At 36.0% G+C, this 26,049-nt stretch overlaps 1 protein-coding gene across 5 annotated transcripts; it reads right to left on the bottom strand.

Annotated features, from left to right (window-relative positions):
- Window positions 1–390: 390 nt before the first annotated feature.
- LOC108598143 (MOB kinase activator-like 2) lies at window positions 391–25,683 on the bottom strand. Of its 5 annotated transcripts, XM_033294728.1 has the most exons (5): window positions 20,327–20,582; window positions 13,833–14,782; window positions 4,384–4,544; window positions 3,063–3,159; window positions 391–2,995 (listed from the first exon to the last, which is right to left on the bottom strand). In XM_033294728.1, the coding sequence occupies exons 2-5, from the start codon at window positions 14,612–14,614 to the stop codon at window positions 1,954–1,956; spliced, it is 2,082 nt and encodes a 693-aa protein (XP_033150619.1). In that variant the 5' UTR covers window positions 14,615–14,782; window positions 20,327–20,582; the 3' UTR covers window positions 391–1,953. The 5 variants fall into 5 exon arrangements, with proteins under 5 accessions (XP_033150619.1, XP_033150623.1, XP_033150620.1 ...); XM_033294732.1 differs by lacking the exons at window positions 13,833–14,782; window positions 20,327–20,582 and adding an exon at window positions 25,607–25,683; XM_033294729.1 differs by lacking the exons at window positions 13,833–14,782; window positions 20,327–20,582 and adding an exon at window positions 23,819–24,204.
- Window positions 25,684–26,049: the final 366 nt, after the last annotated feature.

Below are 26,049 nucleotides of genomic sequence, written 5' to 3'. Positions count from 1 at the left end.
CTTTGAGCAGAATTTTAAACACGAATTTAAGCTACTCTAGAAAATCATATCATATTTTAGAATTTTGTTTTATTTAATAATAACAGTGTTGATATTCAAATTTTATCAAGGAGAAATATAAGAATTAAATCAGGTTCAAAACGATTCTCTAGTTTTTTAAACTTGTTTGACAATTTGTATATCTCTATACTAATAGCATTTGTCCAACAACTTATTCACATATCGAAAATCAATTTGAATTCATTTTCTAAAAATTAACTCATTTCTTCATGTATTCGCATGCCTACCTAAATCAGTACATAGAAAAACACTGACATTTATTAATTGAATATAACAGTTTATTTTATTATCGATTTGCTTGTTTTTTATTTATCATAAAAATGTGTCTCTTCCATTTCTTTCGATTGAAATCTTGCACAAAATCTAAGATTTTGTTTCATTCCTCTGCATTAATTTAGACTCTTTAACAATATTTTCAATAAAATTGCCTTGAACAAATCAAAAGTAGATTAGAGGTTTAGTTCATGCTTCTGAAACTTTTTAGCGGGCAGAGAATATCTGGGACTTTACAGCAAGATAGAGGAACTCAATGCACATGTAATATACATATGTATTTGTTTTAAGTACACACACATACACACGGACTCTAAGCCATACATTCACAAAAAAGATAATACAATATAAATACACTGAACTTGAACTTGGGTTTTCGTTTAGTTGTTCTTAAAGATTTTGTGGCCTTATGTTTTATCGCAAACTTCAGTAACGCTCGAAGCTTTTATTTTCTGCCTTGAGGCTATACTTAAAACTCGTGCAGCATTGGATGTGTGTCACATAAGTCGTGGAATATTTATACATTTATATTTATACATACGTACATAAGGTGGTGCATACTTTACGATTTAGGAAAATCGGTACAGACAAGTATAAAGTACGTGGTATAAAGCTTTTGCGAGGATTAGGAATTGAACATTGATGCGATATGAAATTGCCCGAAATATTGCATTATACCAGAAGCTAAGCTTAGCATTTGCAGAATTACAATTTTATGACATTTTATTTTAGTCATTTTATTTTATCAGATAAATACTTGAAGAAACAGCATCTAAAAATTTATCAGTCTCAAGACCGCAATGGAATTTATTATTATATAATACAAAAAACATTTCGCTTCAAATAACTATAATTTAGCAATATTTAATAACTCTGCGATGAAAAGGAAAACTTCAACATGTGAAATATACACTTCTAGTAATTGAAATTTTAATACGCAAATAGTTTTGGATAAGTATTGGTTTAGTAGGCTGTTTGTGACAAAAGGCGAACAAGGAAATCTTGTGGTGAAAATTGAAGATTCGACACACATATGTATGTGTTTTACAAATGTTGTTGTTGTTTGTTTTTATTACTAAACCTTATAGATTCTGTGACATATCTGTTATAATTGTACTTTAATAACTAATGTGCTATAGTCGCCATTAGGCTATGCCTGTTTATAACTGTCATTTGTGGTTGGCTTTGGGGAATACTTATAAAGGTTGTTAAGCGTCCAGCAGGATACTCCTCCGGTTTTATTTATTTTTCAACTGTTTCCTCTTCCTTCCTTTCTCTCTTTGTATCTCTGTATTCACGTAACTTTCTCTTAGTCGAAGCTTGCAGCTTTCTATAACATATTTAACTTTAGAATAAATGTGTGTGCTCTATAAATCTACAAGAACGGACAAGTTCAATCGCTCATCGATACGCATTGCGTTCTTTAATTGGTTGTTGCCCCTTCACTTATACTTGCTATCTTGCTTGCGATTTTTCTTTTGCTTCTTGTGTTTATTATTTATACAATATTTTCAACTTTAGGATCATAGAAGTAATAACATTAAATAACATTTTTCCGTAACTCTAGTATTTCTAATGTTTTTTGTTGTTGTGGTAGCTGTTTCTATTGTGGTCGTCGCACTACGTGGTTGCTGTTGTATTATTAGCAACGCCCCCGGCACCACCGACGACGCCACCACCACCACTACCCGCGACAGATGTCGCGCCCGCCGTATTGCATTGAATAAGGCCACTATGTTGCGCCGTTGTCGCCGCTGGAGGCCCATGGTGCTGATGCTGATGCAGATGGTGCAGGTGATGATGATGATGATGATTCATGTGATTTAAATTGTGGTTGTTGCTATTATTGTTGCTAAAATTTAAATGTAATGCGCCGGCGCCGTTGTTCAAAGATGTTGTTGTTACTACGGTGTTAACAGCTGCATCCGTTGGTGCCACCTGAGGCGGGGGAACTGCTGAGGTGCAGTAGCGCGTTGTATCACCAAATTCACCGCTGGTAAGATCCCCCAATATGCCACCCAAAAGTCCGCTGCTGCCGGGCGGCTTGCCAGCCGCGCCCGCCTCTGGCTGCGTGCAAATGGGCGGCGCCACAGCATCGCCATCGATATGGGACGCTAAGGCGCAGTTTCCTTGTGAATTTAAGTGCAGCGCCTCGGCGGATGACGTGCTATTGCTGCTGCTATTATGATGATGATGGCGATGTTGATGCTGATCGCAGTTGGAGGCGCATACAGAAGCGGATGCTGATGCTGAAGCGGAGCCAGAGTCAGTTGCCGAATCCTGACCACAGATGCTGTTGTCGTCAGTAAGACGCAGCGCCACCTCTAGATCGCGCAGCACATCCGTCTCCTTTTCATCGATCAAATTAAAGCGACGATGAAGCGCCGTAAGGTGCATGAACGTCAAGTTTAAATGGGTGTGCAATCCGAGCAGCGCTATTTCTCGGAAATGCGCCGCATACAGATGCGCTATCACATGAAATTGCAAGCGTAAAATTTTACGGGCGATCGACTCGAATGAGCCGGGAAACTCGTTTGCGTATTTGGTAGGAAATATCGACTCGTCGCTGACCGTCTTCTGTGTAAACGTCATCACGTAGTCAATATACTGAGGCGCCGCCACACGTGTCTTCTTGCCCTTCTCATCGAACCATAAGTACGTTCTGCAATACAATCAAAAATACATTCTAGAATTCAACATTCCTTAACATAAATCCTCATTTTACTTACCTGTTGCCCGGTCCTGTCATGTCGGCGCAACCGGACTGTGTACAAAATTCACTAATAGTTCCATAGACCAAATTAACGTGCTCAAAGAGAGCCAAAGCTGAAAGAGGTTGAAATAAATAGAGGATAATAAAAAAAATGGCATTTTAACCCCATAAATAATTAATGTTATTGTTCACTGCCTAGTCACAAAAAATTTTAAATTTATGACATACTATGATCGATTCTTATAATACTGAGGTCAGTGATAGCTATACATATATTTCCACAAGTTTTCTACCTATGAACTGAAAGATAATGTACACAATTCATATTCATTCATTTCATATTGAACATTTACAATAACGAAAAGATCTACACCCACTTCTAACAAACTTCCAGATATTGCAGCCAACTTTTTGATACACTTTGACACATTGGCATGGCAGTAAACACTCGAACGCACTCACATACACATACACACATAACAGCTTTCGCTTCAGTACCAACATTCACAGACGTCGGTGAATGTGAATATGTCCGAAGTTATTTATCTGAAAACGGGCTAAAATTTTCGGCATCGGTCGAAAAGACGGTAAAGCTCATGTGTTAATTTGAATTTAAAATGGATTCTATCTATTTAGGTGGAACGAAATAATATTTTCAAAAATAAAAGCGTATTAATTTGGGATTCTTCGGTGTTTTTAGATCTTATAGTCTCTGAGTTCTTGGTGCTCATAAATATTGGCAGACGGAAGGACAGGGCTTAATTAACACAGTGTGTCTTGCTGATCAAGAACATATTTGCTGTATGGGGTTTGGACGGCATGTGCACAACTTCATTATTTCAAAGTGTATAAGGATTTTCTAACAAAGAGTGTAGGTCTGGTAGGTAGCAAAGCTCTACGGTGGTTTCTCTTTGCGTATCTACTATATTATATAGCCGATAACCAGACGATGTATGTAATACGAAATTAAATTGAACAGCACGATTAAAAGTTTTTAGAAGATAGATCTAAGGAGCTTGGGCTTCTGATACATATGGATGATAAATATCCAAACTTAATATAAATATAAATAAGGTACATTAGTTAAGTATCTTAATTTACAACTATTTCTGCGTCTTAGTTATGAACATACGTCAAATTACTATTTAAGGTAAACTAAGAATTATATATTGCCTGCTGAATGCTGTCGCGTACTGTTTTAGTTTGCGATCGTTTATTATCGACGATAACAAAAGCCAAACAAATAATCGAGTGTCACGTGATAACGTGCGAAAAAAAAAACACGACATTGATAATAAGGAAGATGGCGAAAGTTTGCGGATTTTAGAAATACTCACTGTGTGACGCCAGCCATTCATTGTAGTCCAAGCCAGCTGGAAGATCCACAAGGGCTTTGAGATCAGCTTCAGGTAGCTTACGTTCTAGGACGCTCTCCTCCAAATATAATTTGGTGTCTGTTGAATTTTGATCGCCATCACGCTCTTTGCGACGCGCTTTACTGCAATCAGAAAAATACGTATGCAAGTACTTAAATAACGAGAGATAATACAAATTAGATGGTGAATTTAAGGCTCTAAGTTCTCTCTCACCCAGCTACGCATAGAAAACTATCAACCGAATCCTGTGCATAGCGATACAGGGTGCCTATTGTATCGCCTATTTTAGCGGGAATAGTTGTCACTTGCCACATAAATCGCGCTGTCCTCAACAGACATTTAATCACAAAAGACGCTGGGGCCGTAGGTGTTGTTGTTGAGCCAGTTGAGGTTGATGGCAACTTTTCGAATTGACCTATATCAGGAATTGCCTGAGCTTGAAATGCTTTGCCCGTTACTCTTACTTGTGCTTTTGCCGCAAATGTCACCTTATTTTTGGGCGTCTCTTTCATTTTTTGCTCTTGTTCATATTGCTTTGGTCATTTTGCTTTACTGCGATTACAAGCAAAACACACATGAAAGCTGATTGTTTCTTTTTTTCTACCCACTATTTTGTTATCGACTCAACAGTAGCTCCCGAAACAATCACAACCGACCGAACGACCGACAACCCAGCACTAACCATTAACATCGCTGAATTGCCCGATGACACCACGACTCTATTTATATGTACGTATGTATGTTGTATATACAAGTAGTGTATATATAGTGAGTTCTTGATAGCGTAACGCTCTCGCAATCCCAACACAAAGACAAAGAACTTTTGCGTCTTCAAAAGCTCTACTACTGATATTTTCAGGCGTTACATGGGTTACTTCTACATTTGATTGCTCAATAAAAGCGATGTTAACCGATCACAAACTTTTTGATTTGGAGTCAATTTAAAATACAAGTATAATTTAATATTTAAATATATGTTTTTGAAACACATTTAACTGTTAGAAGTTTTCATAAGTGAAATGTTTAATTTCGTTAAAACACACATCTTGAATTGAACTTATATTTACGATTGTCTGATTTAGCTTATCAAGGTATTATGTTTCATTTACATTATTTTACTTTTTATATTTTAGTAAAGTACATGGAGCCGTGAATATGTTAAGCATTTGATCCATTTGTATAATATTGGTGGTTATCAGGCCGCTGGGAGTCACGGCTTTTTGGGAACTGAATAAATAAACCCACATAAAGTTTGGGTTCGGTAACGCAACGAAGCGTACTGACCAAACTTTTGCGATAAGAGCAAAGCAGTTGGATATACTAGCATCAGTGTGTCTGGGTTTATGTGTATGTGTGGGCTCTATTATATGCGCGGGTAAACAGGTAATCACAATCGACTTGTCAGTTCAGTGGCCCTCCATTGTCTGTGCCAAGGTGATAATGAAAATGTGTACCACATTACACACCCCTCGTATTTTTGTCATCGTCAAGCGTGAAAACCCAAGCATTGGCAAAAATGTTTAAATTGAAGAAGATTCGGGGTCGAATTCACCCTCTGTTAATATTAAAAATTGAAGCTTGGAGCACCCTTGACCCCAATGTGTTCCCCGGCGCCTTTATCATGGACTATATAAAAAAAGTGACAGAAACCGATTTTTCAATTATCTCTTTGTAACATTGACATTTTTATAAAAAATTAACAAGGGTATCATGAAGTTGTGTAAATGTATAAAATAGGGAGAAGGAGGCGTGTCATACCCTATTAAGTGCATATAGACTTATTATTGATCAGTAAAATAAACTGAGTCGATTGGGCTCTGTCTGAACAACAATAGCTCAGCTACTATAAGAGGTAAACCAAAAAAATTAGGTATTTATGTGTGGGGCTCGTGAGTGAGCGAGTGCCAGTGTTTGCTTCGATGCTCTAATCAAAGTGTATAAAAAAGTTAGTGAAAGCTTTTTCCTTATGACAAGTAGAGGGACACACTAAAAGGACAATAAATTAACAATATTGGGTGGAAATCAATAGCCTGAAGTATTCAAGAAATGATTTATTGATGATTTTTTATATGTGTATAACTGATAAATGGAAAAGGCGAAAAAGTCCTATTGTTAATAGATTTACAGATAAATACATTTTAAATAATTTCTGTATTGTTTTCTGTGTGACAAATTTGAAAGAGATCTATTAAGACAATAGATATACCGAATTTCGTTAAATACAACAACATATGTATTAAGACTACGTGTGGGGGATTATGAATTCATTATCCAGAACCTTACGCAATAATAAATTTATTATCGTTTAAACACAAATACATTAACAACTTTTGTGTTTGACCATATGCAATCTATCTCACACCTTAATACCATCACAATTAGTGGCCTGAATTTGAAATCACTAACTCGGCAAGTGACCATGAGGCCATATGTCACGTTCCCCTCCGCTTTTCTCTATTATTCCGCGTTAGATAAGTTCCCCTAGCCCCATGATAGGCATATATGTATATTGATCCAATAACAAAAATCCTATTGACTATTGCCACATTGCTAGATAAACACTTACAAATGTGTGTTCAAGTGTTTGCGTTAGCTTATTATTTCCAATTAGAACTTTAGAATGGAGTTTCCATTACAGTTTGAGACAAATCCTATTTTATATAAAAAAAAATGATGCATTGTGAATATTGTAAAAAAATTGTAAATCTGAAATTAGTGCATATTATTAATAGCTAACATGAATATTTTTTTTTAATTTTTAGGCCAATAAAATATAAAGGCGTATTTTAGGCGGTTCTGCTTTTTACATTTACCGGACAACAAATTCAGCAACATTATTGTTTATCAAAATCGGCTAGAACATATTTACCTTTATTTAAACAACATATGTTAGACTTTGGAAATGATAAAAGCCTGGAATCAGCATTTATGTGATTACGTAAGTATGAGTTCGTGTAAAATTACTATATGCAGATGATGACATCGCATGTGACGGGTTAATAGACTGACTGCCACACTGATTATTAGTATACGGTGACAGGGGGAAGTGAAGGCAAGGTAAATGCAATAACAATGTACAAAATATTAACAAGCAGCATATATGTAGTAACGCCTAGAAACAAAGACAGATTGAGGCGACTCTGCGCTTGTATTGGTATTTCTACATAACCACTATCAACAATAACTTGTTACGCGTGTGTGGGTGAGTATTGAAAGCAACTGAGTTTCTGTGTGCTGTTGTCAAATGCGCAAAAGGTGTTGAAATAACAATAAAAACAACAACCGAGATACTCGCATTGTGGTAACAACTCGTGTCAACTGGCATCCAGAGTCTTATAATAAAGTTAATGTTCATAAAGAGGGCTCTTTCAAATGAGTTGTAAGTGAACCCAAATGGTAAATATTTGGTAAACAACCATGTCACCCCATAGCGTACCCACATCTAAACTCGTTTTCCGATAAGATACGAACTACATAGCTATATAGCCATGTGAAGTCTCTTTCCTAGAACTCTTTGAAGCTCCAGCAAAATATTAGTTATAAAATGTTCCATTGTAATTGTGCGAAATACGATGCCAATGATGATGTAATAGCACTCAAGGCTGAAAATGTCGTCCGACTGCTTGACTTGACTTTCACAAAATGGGCCAAAATACACCATGGCTGAGGTTGAAGTGATGACAAATAAATAAATATTGACTCATTGTCATGAAAACGTGACCGAATAGCGGCACAACATAAAATACTCATAGAGCGAATTCTTTTGCATTGAAGCTGAAACATGATATGCTAACTGCAGGTTGAGAGTTAAGAGATTATCTTTTGCAAATGTTATTGTTGATTTATATATTTGATTGTATGAATATGAATATGTATTTCGGTAACAACTATTTGTCAGCTGATCTAGCAATAATTTTATTATTGACAGTAACTTTCTCATTGATTGGAGCTTAGGATAGGAAATGAGAAAAAAGAAAGAGAGAGTGATACATGTATATGCATACATACATACATTATTACGTTCAAGGGTCAAAAGAAACTTAAGTGCGTTTAAATTATCATGTGGCAAATCGAACGATTGCTGTCTTTAATTAATTACAATGAAATTCACACACGCACTGAAACACCGAAAGAGTCCGAAGATTGATACATTTGTACCTCAGTATTTGGTCCTCGGTTACATTAATGTTAATTTCTAACTCAATTCTCTAAGGTTGTAGGATAGGCCAAGGTACTTTATTGTTACCTGACTGATTGTAAATCAATACAGCAATAATTGCAATTAATCTATAGATAAGCAGCGATGAGTGTTTAATTATCAGCTCTACGCATTACAGTTTATGCATGTATACATACATACATATATGCATATGCATGAATACGAAGATTGAATGAATGACAATCATGAGTCACTTTAACGAATTACTGCATACGAGCGATATGCACATATATATATATATATATATATATATATACAAGCACAAGCATAGCTGTAATTTTTTTGCAAGAGAGAAACATTTTCGCACAGACGCCTTGGCAACCATAGAGTCAGGGATCTATGTATGTATGTGTATGTACAAACGTATGTAAGTATATGTGCAAGCAATCAAGACAATCTTTTCAATTTTGTTATTTTTGAAGGTTACGATCGGGCGGGGGGTCGGTCGGTCGGCCGATCAGTCAATTGAACTCGTTTAAGCGAGCGTGTTGCAAACGCGTTTTTCAAGTCCACACATTCTATGTATATGTTTGTAAAACAAGTTGTGGGGAGGTGGGTGAATTTGGTTTGAATCGGTTTACTTCGCTTGTGGGCAGCGAGTACAATCAGTCAACGTTGCCTTGTGTGCGTTGAAGTTCACAACACATTTTTCAATTGAAAGTCGTTTATTTTGATTTTGCATAAGCAAACACCGAAACACATAAGAAGCTTGTGAAGCCGCGTAAATATTATATGGTGGAGGAAGAGGAAGCGCGGTCGTCTTATTGCGAATACGTACATATGTACATATGTGAGTGTTTCATTTATTTTATATGTACTTTGTTTTTTCTTTTTATTTTGCGTGCGCGCGGGTTCACTGTCGGCAGCAGCAGAATCAGAAGACTGGCTGACGGCGACCGCACACCTTTGCCAGTTCGCTTTGTTGTGACTGTGTGCATGCGTGTGTGTTAGAACAGAGAGCAACATTAAGTGTGAGCGTGTGAGAAAGAAAGAGAGCGCATGGAAGAGTGTGGGCGTGTATGTGTGTCAAAAAAAAGCTGCGCCTGACGCTAGCTGCATTTTGAATGAATCGAAATTCGTTTTTGTCCCATTGTACTTTCCAATTAGACAGTCCAAATAAGAAAAATTCAAATTGCAAACTGTGGTCTCACTGATCAACGAGTGACGTACCCGGGTGTCTTTGCCTCCCTGCCTTACAGAGGTACTGTACAAAATATGTAGAAGCGTAAGAATCTAACACATACATAAACATGTAAAAACAGCTGATGCTGACAGTTACACTCACTCAAAGCTTACGTCGTGTTTTTTATTTTTATATTTTTTGCCTTTGCCTATGCCAAGTTCAAAATTATTTAAGACAATTAATATTAATTTTATAGACTTTTGCTCTTGCTTTCTTGTATTTTCAATTATATGATTCGATATGCATACATATGTACGTACAATACGTATTATGACATCCATATGTATGAATTTATATATGTACTTACACATTCAGACAAACATATCTCGTATTATTCTAAATAAATAATGTAATAAAACATAGTTATATATTCATTATAATCTGAGCTGTTAATATGACCATGCACCTAAGTACGTAGAGCTCCAACCGCGTAAAATATTTTTGCATCGTTAGCATAAATATAGAAGAACAAGCACTCAGAGACAATAGGAGGTACAGAAATCTAAATTATTATAAAGATAATATTGCGTAAAAAACCTGTCCTAACCGTTAATTCGTTCTTGCTTTTATTAATTTTGTCGCTGTGTAATATAAAAAACAAATAACGTAACTAACGATTGCTTCGTGATGATTTATTGAATGGCGATCAAAAACAAAGCCATGCAAAAGTTTATTTTCTGATTCGACTGCATAGGAAAAAAAGAGAAGCAGAAAATGTGAGAGCCCCAAAGTTGAAAAGTCTGATGTTGGTGTGAATCATGACATGAAAAAGACAAGCAGACACCAATGCTGATGAAGGTAAAAATCCACACAAAGATTATCATAAATGGAAAGTATTGAAGAGAGACGACAATTGAGCTATGGACATAGACAGCAGGTAATAATGATAATGATGATGACGAAGACAGTGGGCGACAACATGTGGCTAAAAGCTCCATTGAACATAAACTAAAAACGGACGGCAGAACTTGAACAAAAATAAACTATACAAACGAAAGTGTAGCCAGTATTTATGCTTCAGCCGGAACTTGAAGTACGACAACAAGTATCAAGGTGAAGATTTTTACAAACGTTATCAATTTGTTGCTTATTTTTGCATGTGTGTGAAATTGAAAATAAAACAAGTGGACAAATTAAAGTTGGGCGCCACCAACTTTTAGATTACACTTTGAATAGGGCATCGCAGCCAACACATGCATGCACTCACAAACACATACCCACAAAACAGCTAACGCGTCACAGCTCGTTTTCGCTGTAGCGTCAGAAGCGACGCAGCCGCTGCGTCGCCAGCGACGTTTGTATGGCGCGTGAACACATGCGCCCCGTTGTCTATATTGAAAATTGAAATGTAAATAACTCCTAAGTTATTTATCCGATCGTTCTGAAATTTTCAATCGGTTCGAAAAACAGCTGGTTGTATTTATTTAGATTTTAAGATTTTTGTATTTGCCTTTATATATCGTTTTTTTTCGATTTCCGGGGGAGGGGGGGAAATAAACAAAAATAAAATAAAAGCGTAATGTCCTGGATATAGGGAGCAACCACATACCAAATTTGGTTGCTCTAGCTCTTATAGTTGCTGAGAAACACGCACACATAAGAAGGACATGGCTATATCGACTCAGCTCGTCGAGTGTCAAGAATATATATACTTTATGGGATCTGCCACGCCCTCCTTTTCCCTGTTACATACATTTTGGTAAACTTCATAATACCCTTTTCATTTTTTACAAAAATGTCAAAGTGGATAAAAATGATCTTAACACAACATAATGCTGTATTTTCTAACAGAATATAAAAGAGGCAAAGAAAACTATTAAGGCCAAGTTATTTCTATGTTGACTTTTCAGTTAAATAACATATTCTTAAAACTTAAAGTTTGATCTTAAGGTCTTATACTTTTTTCAGTAGATTATTTTTTAGTAGGTTATTACAGAGCAAACTTTTTAAACTTTATATTCTTTTACAAATGCTGGCTTCTGAATAATAATTGCTACGCTTAAAAATATTTTCTAAAGACTTTCTTTCTGAGATTTATGGCTGGTTTGTAATTTTTGTGTTCCACTTCGGTGATTCCCCTTTATATTTGCAGTTAGTAGTTGTTTCAAAGTCAGCATCTTTGTTACACCCTCTGACTTTACTAATTTCAGCATCAAGCAAAACTCGTATTTGCCAACAGCTGACGATACGGTCTGTTTGTCTGAGGAAGTCATTAAGTAGCCACTTGAAGTGTCAATGCACTTCAAGAGCCCAGGTTGAGAACAGGTGCTTGGGTATGATCTCAGATTTCTTATTCTTTATATATTCTTTTTCGTATTTTAAGAGCAAGTGCTAAGGTTACTGACCAATTGGCTTTATACATACAGACATGCGTCCTAATGGTATTAAATATATTCCACTTTCACTTAAATTTGTTGCTAAAAAGTTTTTGAGAGATACAGTGCTTGGCATATTTATATTCTCAAACATTTTTCCTTTGGAGCTTTTTATTCTTTTATTTTGATTTATTTTTGTGGTTAGCGGTGATTTTAATATAATGAGAATTTATATTCAATAGACGTACGGTGTGAGTAAATATTTTTCGTACATTTTTTTTTTTTTTTGGTTACCAAATCAAAACATTTACGTACTTTTTTTTAATAATTTTAACGTAGTAATTTTTAGATTTTAAAAAGCTATATTATATAAACAAAACATTCTTTCTTGAAACTAAATTTTATTTTGAAAAAATGAAGCACGCTTCATTTATTTTAGTCAGCAATGGGACTGGCAAATAATATAATGTTTCTAATTTTAATGAATATTATTTAACATCAAATATTTAAAATCATTTATCTCAGAAGGCTTAGATAGGTTGAAAAAGTGATTCATTTGCTTTTGTGATTCTTATTTCTTCATATTGTACTTTCCGCTTTGTGTTTTCTTGTGTATTCACTTTTGTTAATATTTAATTAACTAATTATCGTCTCAGCACACTCAGTGTTACCAGGACAGCAGCCAGATCAGCAGCAACAAAAACGAGAATCTAACAAAGTCAGAGCTTTGTAGATTGTGGTTACCTTCAGCTTCACCCCTACCAAGCTTTAGATCCGGTTCGACAATATTGAGTTCGTTAAACATTGCATTAAAAAAAAAAAAAGAACAAAACAAAAAAAACCCAAAGCAATTGTGCACAAGTTTAGCTGATTACTAATTTACTTGTTTTATGGTACATTTTGACATTTTTATAAAAAAAAATGGAAGAGAATATCGTAAGGTTGTGCAAATTTATGTACCAGATGGAGGCCAGACAGGCAACATCAATTAGACTTTTCTTTTTGATAATTAACTTTCTTCACTACTGAAACCATTTAAGGCCCGCAATACTTAGCGGAAGTATTTCAAATTTAGCACAAACAGGCTTTTAAATGCTCCGGACTGTTGCCGAAAATATCTGTCTCAATCGGATATTTCCAGTGTAATGTTTTATACAGACATCGGGGTGAGATTGCTGACGCACAATGCGAGTGTCGATATCGACGCTCCAGCGAGTTGCGTGCTGTGACTGAAATCCCCAGTCAAAGTGTATCGAAAGTTAGATGGGCCCAATTTTAGTGCGTTCTTATTTTCAGTTTACGTTTGTTTTTTTATTTTCAAGCTACTTAAATGTGGAAGTTACTAACATGGCCTCATTATTTTTCGAACGAATTTATTTGTTGGAGAGATCGCTCCATTCCAGCTATAGCTACAGTACTGAAGCGAAAATGTATTAGGAAGTTATATTAAATTTTACACTTAACTTGATTTATTTAGTTTGGATGACTTTTATTTAGTTCTTCCAAAAAACACGAACACCGAATACTTACTCGTATCGGGTTTGTATTAATGAATGTAATAATTAAAGTGAGCCGCTGCAGACCGTCAAAGAAATTACTTTTAGATAGCTTCTCAAGCTATAACTAGAAACCATTTTATTCGTAGCCTATATATTCTAAAAGCTTTACACACGTAAAAATATATTCAACTTACGCTACTAGACCACCCAAAAAGGCAACTGGACCGCCGCCAATTAGGCGAATCTTGCGATGGCAGGAATCGAACAGCGATGTACGTGTGGGAGCTTGTGATGTGGGTGACATATTGTTGTTATTGCTGTTATGTTTATTAACGAACAGCTGTTTGTGCTTCGTTTTTGCTGTTACTGATGATGTTTTCCAAGCTTGTTGTTCACTTGCCGAGCAATTATAATTATTTAGGTAGTTGTTGTTGCCGACGACGCGGGACGAGGTGTAACTGGAGCTGCAGTTTTTACTGTTTTTATAATAAGTTGTGCTGTTGTTGTTAAAGTTGTTAATAAAACTATTAATGCTTTTATTACTGCTACTATTAATGCTGCGAAAACCAGTTCCAGTGCTGCCTGCTACTGTCGCTGCTGTTGTTTTTGACTTCTTGTTGTTTCGCCGCAAAACCGTCGCAAAGCTGTAACTTGTATGCTCTTTTTTCTTTTTCTTTTGATGCGCTTGCTCTTCCTCCTTCACTGCGGCCTCGGGGAATGTTTTGGCTAGCAATATCAAACAATTTTCGCTTGTGTGCGCCTGCTGTTGCTTAAAATAATAATCTGCCAATACTGCTGCTCTCTTTTGTTTTGCTTCAGCAGCTTCCGTTTGCGTCGCAGTTGCCGCTACTGATTGGTGTAGCTTTTGCTGTTGCTGCTTGAGCTTTTGCAGTAAGCTTTTGCCTTGTCTCTTCTCGTTGTCTGTGGTTGAAACGAAGCCAAGTTCCACAATTTGCTGTGTGGGCGCTCTCAACATTATTCACTAAGTCACTTTAATTTCTTTGCTCTTTGTTATTGTTTTTTATAATTTTTTTTCTTTTTTGCTGCTTTTGCAGACACATTTGTTTGTTGTGAATTCACAAATTTAAATAATCCTAAGCTCCATTATGTGTCTTTCACTTTTCTACACGAGCAAAACTTTCTTCTAAAAATAGCAATTTTTACAAACTTGAAATTAAAGAAAAAGCATATGCAAACAATTTAATACAACTTGTAGTGACAAATCACATTATTTCAACTTTGCTTTTTATAATTATTTCATCGACGTCGAGTGTATCTTTTTATTAAAATGTAGATAATGTTTACGTGTTGCACTGTTTTAATCACTGCTACACAATAAACTGTATTATTATTTAGCTTATGGTTTATACATGAGCGCTTTTATGTATAAACTAATATTGTTTGTGCTCTTTACTACACCTCTAGAAAAAACGACACATCGTGTGATCTTTTGCGTAATTCACAAGCGAGTGAATGAGTGTGTGTGTGGAAATACAAATATAGCTTTATATTATCTTCTATATGTGTATTCATGTTTGTCTATATTTGCGGGGCTATCATGCTCAAGTCCACTAAAATATTTGTAAGTTATAATTCTACAGCAACCTACATATATACATATGTAAAAGAGTTTGTCCTGACTGATGGGTAATAGAGGCAGATAATAGTGATGGGCAATAGTGACGAGTTATCGCAGTAAATCAGAGCCAATAAAAGCTAGAAAGCTAAAATGTTCACAAAAATTGCATCAAAAATATATAAGGCGCTTCAGAAGAGCACGGGAAATCAAGTAAAACTAAATTTTTTTTTCAATCAAATTTTTGATCTCAACTGATCGAGATTGATTATAAGATTAAAAAAATAATAAAATTTTAGGACAAAGACTTCATTTTTATCCCTACAATTTGTGGGTAATTATTTTACTTTAAGTAAACATTTGTTTAGGTTAACCTAACCTAAACATTTGTTTACGCAATCTCAATAAACGAAGGGAGCATATTAAAAACGAATAACAAAGGTAACTTGTAAAAAATGTCAAAGTGTAAAAAAAACACGAAAATTGAGAAATCAGCCTGTATTTCTTGCTGGGATGCAAGACAAGAGTGTACGAATAATCTTCATTTATTTAACGACCAATACATTTGCAAAAATAAACATTTGCAAAAAAAAATATAAATGTATACGTACATATGAATTTAACATTTCCACTACCAAAAAGTCAAATGGACTTCCCCATTCCTTGCGCAAATTTCCTATATAGTCAATTGAGCTGAGTTATTGATAAGCATATCCACGTTAAGATTGAACCGAAAACAAAATCACTATACCCAAAGAATGTACACCATAATATAAACCATGCAAGGGAAATTCTAGTTTTAAGTTCATAATCATATATTATATTGTATATACAATATATTGTATATTTGTATGACGTATACCTAGCATCTAAACTGCTAAATATTATATTGATATTTTGAAAAGCAATATAGATTTTGATTGTATTTTTTATATTCGTATGTGTCGAATACGCAACGTGAATTCCCAACGCTTGGGTCGATTATCTGTAATGTGCTTGATGGCAACAGCTACATTCAACGTGCTTGCAATACGGCTGCAATAATTTAATCAAGCACAAGTGTCTGGGACTGCTTAAGAACAGTCAACACGCAAGCCAAAAAGTGTATTTGAAACGGGTGCCTTAATGAATATGCCACACAGATCGAGTAAATCTATTTTAAATTCGATTGCCTGTGACTTCAGCTTGTCTGTTATACATTTCCAATATTTAGCTAATTTTGAGTAACCCTTTTAAATAGGAATATGTAAGTCGAAATTTTTAAATTACTTATGTTCGTTCGAATAAGCCGTATAAGATATATTTAATAACGCAGCTATCTGGCGTAGAAGGAAAACAAGAATATACTAGATGGAGCGTTGGTCTTATTTTTTTCTTCACACTATTTGAAGCGCGTACGCTTCTATAATGATTTAAATGAAAGTTCGTGCTTATTGACAGTTGTAAAAACATGCGGAAATATAACTGTGAGGCAGCAACATTAAGCAATGCAGCAAAGACATAATGTGTCTAAAAATAAACTCAAAATTCCCAGCATAGAAAAGTTAGGCGCAACAAGAGTTTAACTTAGAACAATAATTATATTATTTGAATAAATTTTTCCTTTTCTGCTGCTGTTTTCTCCACTAATCCATAGCATAACATTACTATACATTTATAATTATAACATGCTAGACGATGCTCTTTGACAGACAAAGGTTTTACGTTGAAAGTTTATTGCCAAGTGTCAGTGCACTGCGAAACAAGTCCGACTTATGAACATGGTGACAAGGTTATGCGTTCTGAATAAAAAACTAGGTTCTACTTTCCGAGCTGCTGGTGAAAAAGATGTTGGTTGATGGCAATGAAGATAGCGAAAATGGTGAAGATTCAGGGTTTTTCTTTTACAGTCCATTAGTAAAAAGATTACGCAAAACATAATGCTTCATAAGAAACAATTAAAAAAAAAAAAACATTAAACTAAAACTAAACTGTGATTGCTTCCACAACATTTCCGATATTATCTAGTGGCAGGAATATTGCAAGATCCAATACTAATTCCATCGAACAGACACTTTTCTGCAGTCTCGAGGGCTACAATTTAGATACCGTAAGCAATTATTGCCATAAGTTTTACACTCTTAACATCACAGAATGCAGCCTGGTTTTGTGCAAGTAAAATTCAAGAAATCGTAGCGATCATTCAGCCAGTGTAGGTTTATAGTTGGATCTACGTGCAGCTGTTGAGTATTCAAATCAATGCTGCTGTAAGTTTTTGTTGTTGCTTGTGTCATTTGAAACGTAACAAAACAAAAGCAATGACAACTTAAGTGATTGCAGAGCTTAGCGAAGCTCGTACGGCGAATGACACAAAATGACTTCACATCACGTTTTTAGAAATCATGACCCTTTTCATTCTTCAATTCGTTAGCTATACACAATATTTATATATAGTACATAAATCTGACAATTGCTTTAATTCACTTTAAGCCATTTTAATTTATTCACGACATTGGCTCTTTGAAAGATTGCTTTTAGCCTGTAAAACCAATTTGTGAAGCTCAACCGTGAGAGAAATGCAAAAAAAAAAAATTTTTAAAACAACAAGAAAAATATATATTATAATACGTAAGCCGTCAAAACGTACAAAAGAGGTCAACAAATTAACAAATTTAAAACGCACTAGCTAAACGAACTAGCCACGAAAAAAAACCTAATAAAGAAAAAATATCAGCTGTGACCTTCAATGTGTCTGACCTGTCTATTTTCCTAGGGCATTTTTTCAACACAGAAATCTGACCCAAAAGATTTTTGGCAAACACACATTGACGAATAAAAAACATATTTCAGGAAGGAAAATCTACAAAACACAACAATAGAGGTGCTTCTGAGTTTAAAACTATTCGAAAATTCGCAGGAGAAACGTAGCCTACAAGGGAAACCTAGCTCATTTTTCACTGTCAATTAAATGCACCAGCCTAGGTCACATTGGTTTAAGAACATTGTGTGTCATTTGTAGGTGGCAACGTGGACTAGCTGTTGTGCCTGCTGAGAGCGCATGAGAAGAAACGAAATAAGGAGAAAAGTCGAATCGAGAGCGCAAAAAATTAAAGATGAAAGCATGCAGCTAAATAACAAACCCTACAGCTCTTAGATTCTTTGAGGCTTTGAATGTTGAATGCAATAACAACAAATAACAGCTGACATGGACAGTTTTCGAATTGTTTCTGGTTTTCAAAAATCTTTTGAGTTTATTTTTAAATGCAAACAAATGTCGAAAATTCAGCAATGTGTTGTGTATGATATATATGTAACTAGTATATATATATACTTTCAAAAGTACATATGTACATATGTACATATTTAGTTCGGTCGAAAGAAGCCCTATTTTATTGCATATTGAAACGAAATGAGAAAAATTAATATAATTACAGTACTAACACGAAATAATGTAATATTTTTATGTGTGTGTATATGCTATATACAGTTCTTGAGAATTTTGAACTTTATTTAATTTCATCGCACACTGGGCAGCTTGTGACTTTTCTTTATTAATAGGTTGCTGATTGAAATATCGGAAATCAATTAATTGAGAGGCAAACAAGGCACACAAATTTTCAAGGCTCTCATCGCGCTCTCTGTCGCCTATCCCTCAACTAGTATTAAAATCGGTTTATTTCTATTTTCATTTTCCTCTGTTTTATTTGATTTGAGCAATTAAGTCAAGATTTTTGAAGTTCCTCTAATTATACACAGTTGAGTGTGTGAGTTTCTTGTGCTTCTCAATGCTCGCATTTGAATAAGGTTATTGTTGATAATTTTCTTCCGAGTTGGGACCAGGCAAACCACCGTTAAAGGTCAAACGAGCATTTAGCAATCCAACAACAAAAGAAACACACAAAAGACAAACTTACACACACAACCTCACTCAGACACTAGCTTTATAAAAAGCAAAACAAAATGGCAATAGAAATAGAAACAAGTCTCACAGTCAATGGCTGGCTACGAGTGCAGCCTCCTTCTCTTCGACCCGTCTAACGTTGAATGTCTCCAACGCTAGCTCTCACGGCCAGTCGTTGAAAATATAACCGTAGAATTATTACAATCAACAGAAGAAATAAAAACTAGTTTCTAAACAGATCAAGCCTCAAACTAGTCATTTGCTCCAGCTGCGGTGACGTGAGCTTAAAGCAGGTTCCGAAGAAATTCATATGCAATGATATAAAAAAATTTGTCGGGCAATACAAAAATTACACTAACCAATGACTAAAATAAACGGTAAAAAACACAGCAGTTTTGTTTCTCTTAAATCTTCTTACATATATTTGAGCAAATTTCACAATATTTCCAATTTGACAACAAATCGATTTTTTTCTACAGTGCCATGCACTGCTGTAGTTGGTGACGCATACTCGTATTGGTAAGAGCCCCACAGCAGAGAAAATGGCGAAAAGGACAAAAACAAAACTGCCGCAACACGAAGTGGCTGGTGGAAGAACCTGTGCCTTCCTTCCCCGGACACACAATGGCGTGGAGTCGCATTATTGAACACGTTGGTATCGAGGTTTAAGGGTTGACACCGACTATACGCATACGACGTGTTAGTTCATGTGCCCATATACTTGTATATAGATAAGTATAATCGCGATTGGGGGATGTTGAAACAGGAAATGCGTTGGTAAAGGAAGTCACCGGCAAAGGAAGTGGTTAAAAAAAAATAAAAACTAAAGCGACAAAAAAATTGTTAAACGCAGGCGACTATCATGTTGGTTGCTGTTGTTGTTGTTCTGGCTTCTTGCTTACTCGTTACAGTTAGCTGGCCAGATAGCGTTAAACTTAAAGCTCGATGCTCCATAACAGTTTTGCTGGTGTGCCAATTCTAAACGTTGCATTGGCAACAGTCGCGCTTCGCCGGTTTTGCAAGCTGTTGCCGTTGCCGCTGCTGCATTGCGCGTAATCAGTGAAGCAACAAACCGTGGCAACACCACCAACAACAACAACAGGGAAAAAATTGTTTGTGGTATAGAAAACTAGTATGCAGTTCGCTGTGAATGACACACTTTATGCTTACACACACACACACACACACACACACTCACACACTTGGAGTGTGAATTAGAATTCCTCTCTTACTTTGGCGTATTAAATTTGGATGATTTAATATGTACATTTTGCCTTCACATTTTGATTGTTTCAAGTCATCTTCACACCGAATTTAAACAAAAAATGTTTAACTACGCTGCTGCTGCGCGCGCGCGCCACAGACATGAATTACAAACAAACACGAAGGTGGCTAGAGTGGCGACTCCACAACGACAACAACCACTCTGATTCTTCGAGCGAGCGAGAGACCGACCGACCGACCAAACATGCCAAAGGAAATTTCAATACTGAAGCAGCGACAGCGGCAAGACTCTGACAGCTGCCTGCCTGACGGGCAACACACAAGCACACGCAAATATAATACATCTACATATACGCACGCGCTCACTTGCCGAACGAAAGCAGAGTAACAACCACACAAAGATTGATGATGCCCGAATGGATGGAATCGTGCTATCGTATGTTGTTGTTACTAAAGTTAGTTTCTTTTAATGCACCATATCATACTTTTACACACACTTGGCAACCTACTGCCCTTACTGCTTCATCTGAGAGCACCAGCAACAGCTGTGGTAGTGAATACAAACGCAGTTTTTACTTATAAACGACCACTTGTTTGAGAGCTCTCTGGCATTCTCTCGCTCTCGCTCCCTCTCTCAGTAACAGCTGAGCAACTAAGCACAAACAACTGAATTCGCGTAACGCTTGCTCAGCAGCTGACGCGCAGCAGCGTTACCAGACTGGTGTAGTAGTAATATAAATATTACTTATTTGTGAAATATAATTTTGATTCATTTACCTTATAGTAACATATAAGCTTACATATATGCATGTCTTGCTCAGTACTCACCTGAAAGAAGAAGAAAAATACATATCTATAAGTATCTGAATTAATTGCAATTTCTAAAGGTTGCAGATTCGTTAAACATGTATTTATACTTGCAATTAACTTAAAACTATTTTTTCTAACGTTATTGTCGTCCCCATCGCTTTTATAACATATAATTATCAGACACAATGTTTTGTGTTATCCATTGATTATGAGAAGAGACACGAAGACGAAGAATAAATAAAATAACACAGGAACTGCATTTGAGTGAATGATTTCACGGAATTCGACTACCAACAAAATCAAAAGAAGACGCATCGTCACTAAAGGCAAATACACATTTTAAACAGGAACAGGCAACCATGCCAACAACCTTACTGCACAGCTGCCAGGGAGCATAGCTGTGTATTTACTTGGGCCACTCAGCCCAAAAAGGCAATTAGATGAGTCTCGTTCACTCATTCTGCTCGGCGATTAACACCTGTGACCGCCCGCATCGCCTCGTATCTACTGTGCACTAAGAGAGCCGCCTTTACTGATCGTTATGTATGTACATACTTATATAGAGCGTGTGCATGTGTGTGCGTAGAGTGAATGGAGAGTGTGGTGCAACTGTGATGCTTGGCTGCTTTCTAGCGGATTTAAAGCTGCCAAAGCAGCAGCGGGAGCAGCAGCAGCAATTGGTAATTATTTGAATTATTTTACGCTCATTATTTATAGCGGCGATCGTTGCTGTTCCTGCAGCTTCGTTGCAGTCGACCGCAGACGGATCAGCAAAAAAAAAACAGGAGACTGTCCACCACCCCTGCCTATAACACTGTATCAGCAAAGATCATTACGGAAAAGTGTTTAGGTTTTGGTTTCATGTGAAGATGTGCAAACAACAGACTGGAGTCCTTATTCAAAAACAGTATCCATAATGTAACTACATCTTCTATGTGTAAATATGTGTGAGGTGAAAATATAATAGTTTAGTTCCTGCTCAGTTACAATGACAAAAATAATATTTATAAGCTCTCTGTTACTGTCTCCGTCTTTTCGTCATTTACCGACATTTCACAGCCTCCTGCTGTCATTAAGCTTTCCATTCGCTGCTGGTATTGTTTTTATATACTTTGACATTTTTATAAGTGCTAAGAGTCTTTGTGTTTGTTACGGTTCCTTAGTCATTGCAGCTTTTGATTTATTTTACTATTTTGTGCTTATTTGTATTTACCATGTATGTATATATGTAAATACATTTATTCCCATGTGTGTGTAAAGCCGACGTTAGCAGCAGCGTGGCGCAGCCAGAGCCAGCTTTACTGGCGGGAGTTCCGTTTTGTCGGTCACGCCACCAGATGTTATTATCGTTGTTACTGCTTCGGGTCATGCGCACAAATAAATGACGTCAGATGTTGGCATCGAATTTAAAAGTGCGCAAAAAAGCAAACAACAACAAAAATATATACTGTGAGCTGAGCTAAGCTCTACTCTTGCGATATTTATACAGGCATCCTTTATTAAAACAGGGACATGACAAAACGGTTCCGTCATAAGTGTGAAATAGCTAAGCTCTTTCTCTCAAAATCGTTTATTTATCACCAAGCCCCCAATAGGGGTTACCCCGATTTGGGGGAATTGTCCGCCAAAAGGGAAACACTACAAAAGAAACTAATAGAAAAGGACAGCAAAAATGCGCAGCAAACGAATGGAACTAACCTATAGAACGCTGAAGGACAACATTGAAGCAGTTCCAACTGGTCCTGGAAAGTCTCACGACTTTGCTAAGAATCTCTCAATTGGATAATTGAGAATATTGAAGACATTTTTTAACTACATAGACTCCATTTACGAAGATGGATAATTTTCAGCAATATAGAACAGAAAACGAAGTACTTATGAAAATTAGCTTTAATTATATTTAACAAAAATTATATTTTAATTAGTGTTTATGTTTAAATTTACATATTAAAAAAAAAAAAAAATTTATATCTTCAAAATAATGTTTTTAAAAAAAGTTAAGTTGTCAAGAAAGTACCGGTAATTTATTTTTTAAAAATCTATGGTTAAGGATTTGTCAAAAAATTTTACAGGGCTAATTTGGTACAATCGCCCTCGATACTTATGGTAAGTTTGAGCTCTATCTGTCACTTGGTTTTTTTTACATGTGTGTTTTGCGATTTTCACTATGTTTTCAAATAATAAACAAAGAATATTTTTAAAATTTGCAATAGGGCTTTCAGCCGAAAGATACATATATCAGGTCAATAAAAATATGCATATATGTACTGTGATAAGCAAAACTGTGGCTGCTGGCTGTATATTCGTTTCTGTTGTTAAACAAAAACCCTAAAAACTAGAAAAGAAAGCTTTGGCATCGAGGGTGCAAAACACTAACAACTGAATTTTTTACATTTTGCTTTAGCACATTTCTTCCCGCCTATAAAATGAGAGAGAGCTAAATATTGCACCTAAAAAACCAGATCTTGAAAATAATAGTAGATGCAGATTTTGAACTCCGCTTTGTTCGTGAGTGTTACGTAGGACTTGATAAATAAGATATTTAAGAAATAACTATTGTGTTTGCAGTCAAGTTATTCACTGCACTAAATAATTTAGTAAAAATGTTACGAAATCCAATAATAAAAAGTAATAAAATTTTAGATATGCAAACTGAAGAAACGCTTGCTAGCTACCAAAATACTTCTTACCGACAGAAACAAGTGACTGTCTCCTCTACATCAAGCGGTAGAGAGAGCTGGTTGCCGCCCGAAGTGTGACTACTGCCAGCAGTGCCTGAAGTAGTATTTGTTTGTCCTTTATTATTGCTGCTGCTGTTACTATTATTGTTATTGTTGCTGGTAGGCTGGCGCAGCACATGACGCGTGGACGAGTGCAGAAAGGTGGACGCAAATGTAGAGGACAGCGAAGCATGCGATGATGATGAGCGCGGCGAGCTGCTGGCTGCAGGCGTCTGTGGCGCGGTTGAGGAAGCACCATCAGCACAAGCATCCGCCAGAGGCACTCCGGAGTAGCGAACGAGAATCGCGCGACTGACCCGATTGCCGCCAGTCAGATTAGAAATGGCCCAGTTCATTACGCTAACAGGCACTAACTGCAACTGAGTGCCCGTAGCAAATCGCAAGCCCCAAAAGCCCACCAAACAAGAAGCCCCTTGCATGTATAAATTGATTTTTAGTTTTTGTTTAGCCGTTTTGTTACACTGTCCATCAATCAATTCTCAAAGCGAGAAGAGTTTCTGCTGTTATTCCCCTTTCTTGATTTTCGTTTCGCCGTTATGTACTTGCACTTGCTGTTGTCTAATTCAATTAGAGTTTCGCTAATTACGCCTCAAGGTTGAGGCCTTCCGAACTCGGGGACAGTTCTGAGCTGAGTTTTTTAAGTTTACATTTACATTACGGAAAAGAACGAATATCAAGAGAATTGATATATTGATACGCGAGAAATAAATAATACATTATATATTTCTATTATATACATTGGATGCAAATTAAAATTCCAACATATTTTTCGAATTTTAGCTGTTAAAGATATATTCTGACTTTTTGGAATACAATATATTCCTGCACTGTAAACATTTAATCTTTAATAAATTAAATGGATTATTAAATCAGAGAGTACATATTATGTACAGATGTATGAGCATAATATAGGCACACATAGCCGTATACTATACCCGTTAATGTATTTATTGCTGATCTATTGTTACCAAGCGCATTTCATATTTTTTAAACATTTTTTTATTTGTTTATTATTACTCTTCTCTTGACAAATAGCAAGTTCATTAAACCGGGGTCTTATCTACAAATGAGGCACAAAAAAAAAGACGCAGCTGCATCTACAAACATATTTATGCATGTACATATGTGCCTATGCGCAAAAATATAAACAAGAGATGAAAGAGAAACAATGGCAACAGCGGTAAGCGGACGAAGTCGAAGCTAAAAGGCATTGAAATCGAATCAAAATTGCAGTGGCCTTGATGAATGGAGAAGGAACTAAAGTCTATAAACAGACACACCTACATTCATACATAAATACTTATGTATGCACATTTGTGTACATACATATATACATTTAAGATACATATGTGTACTTGTAAAATCAAAACAGTTGGATTTTCCTCTAACTTCATATTTGAGAAATCGATATTTGTCATTTATTGATTTTGCAGGCTGTATAAATGAAAACAAAGACAAACTCGTACGTCAAACAAATGCAAAACGAGAAAATTTTCTTTTAACTAAGCAAAAAAGAGAAATGGGGCCAATTGGCAAGAGGCCAAATGGCGACCAAGTAAAAACGTAGAGGACATAAAAGACACCACCAAATAGGCATTGAGGCGACTAGACAATAACAATAGAATCAAAGACGTAATCGTAATTTTTGTGGACGGAACTATTGAAGGAACCTACACTCTTTTCACATATTTACATATTGTTAACGTTTTTATTTTGTGTTGCATGTTTTACACTTACCCCATCAACCAATCGACCGTGTCGCGCAAGTATTCCGGAATACGCTCCAGTTTGACGGCTGCTGCTGCTGTTTTGCCAACAGAAAAACTGTAATTGGTTTGCTTGGACACTTACAGCGGCACCAACGCCCAACAGCAAGAACACCAGCGACAACTACGCAAGTTCGATATCTAACACACCAATTGACACTTTAAGCTTTTGTAAATAAATTTATAAAAATGGTTTTTAAAACTTTACACAGCAAATTTTCACGCTTCTTCTTCTCTTGTTTTGTGGTAGCCCCGATATATTATTTGCGATAGGCCCTATTAATCGATAACAAATTGTGCGACATAGTAGTGGCAGAAAACAGAGAAAATCTGTATTAATTTGCACAAATAACAACATAGACACATAAATTTATTCGCATGAGCTATATTTCAATGTTTACCACAGAGCAATGT

Source organism: Drosophila busckii, unplaced genomic scaffold (assembly GCF_011750605.1).
Source record: "Drosophila busckii strain San Diego stock center, stock number 13000-0081.31 unplaced genomic scaffold, ASM1175060v1 chrUn_07, whole genome shotgun sequence".
Lineage (NCBI taxonomy): Eukaryota > Metazoa > Arthropoda > Insecta > Diptera > Drosophilidae > Drosophila > Drosophila busckii.
This window is presented reverse-complemented; position numbering and strand designations above follow the sequence as displayed.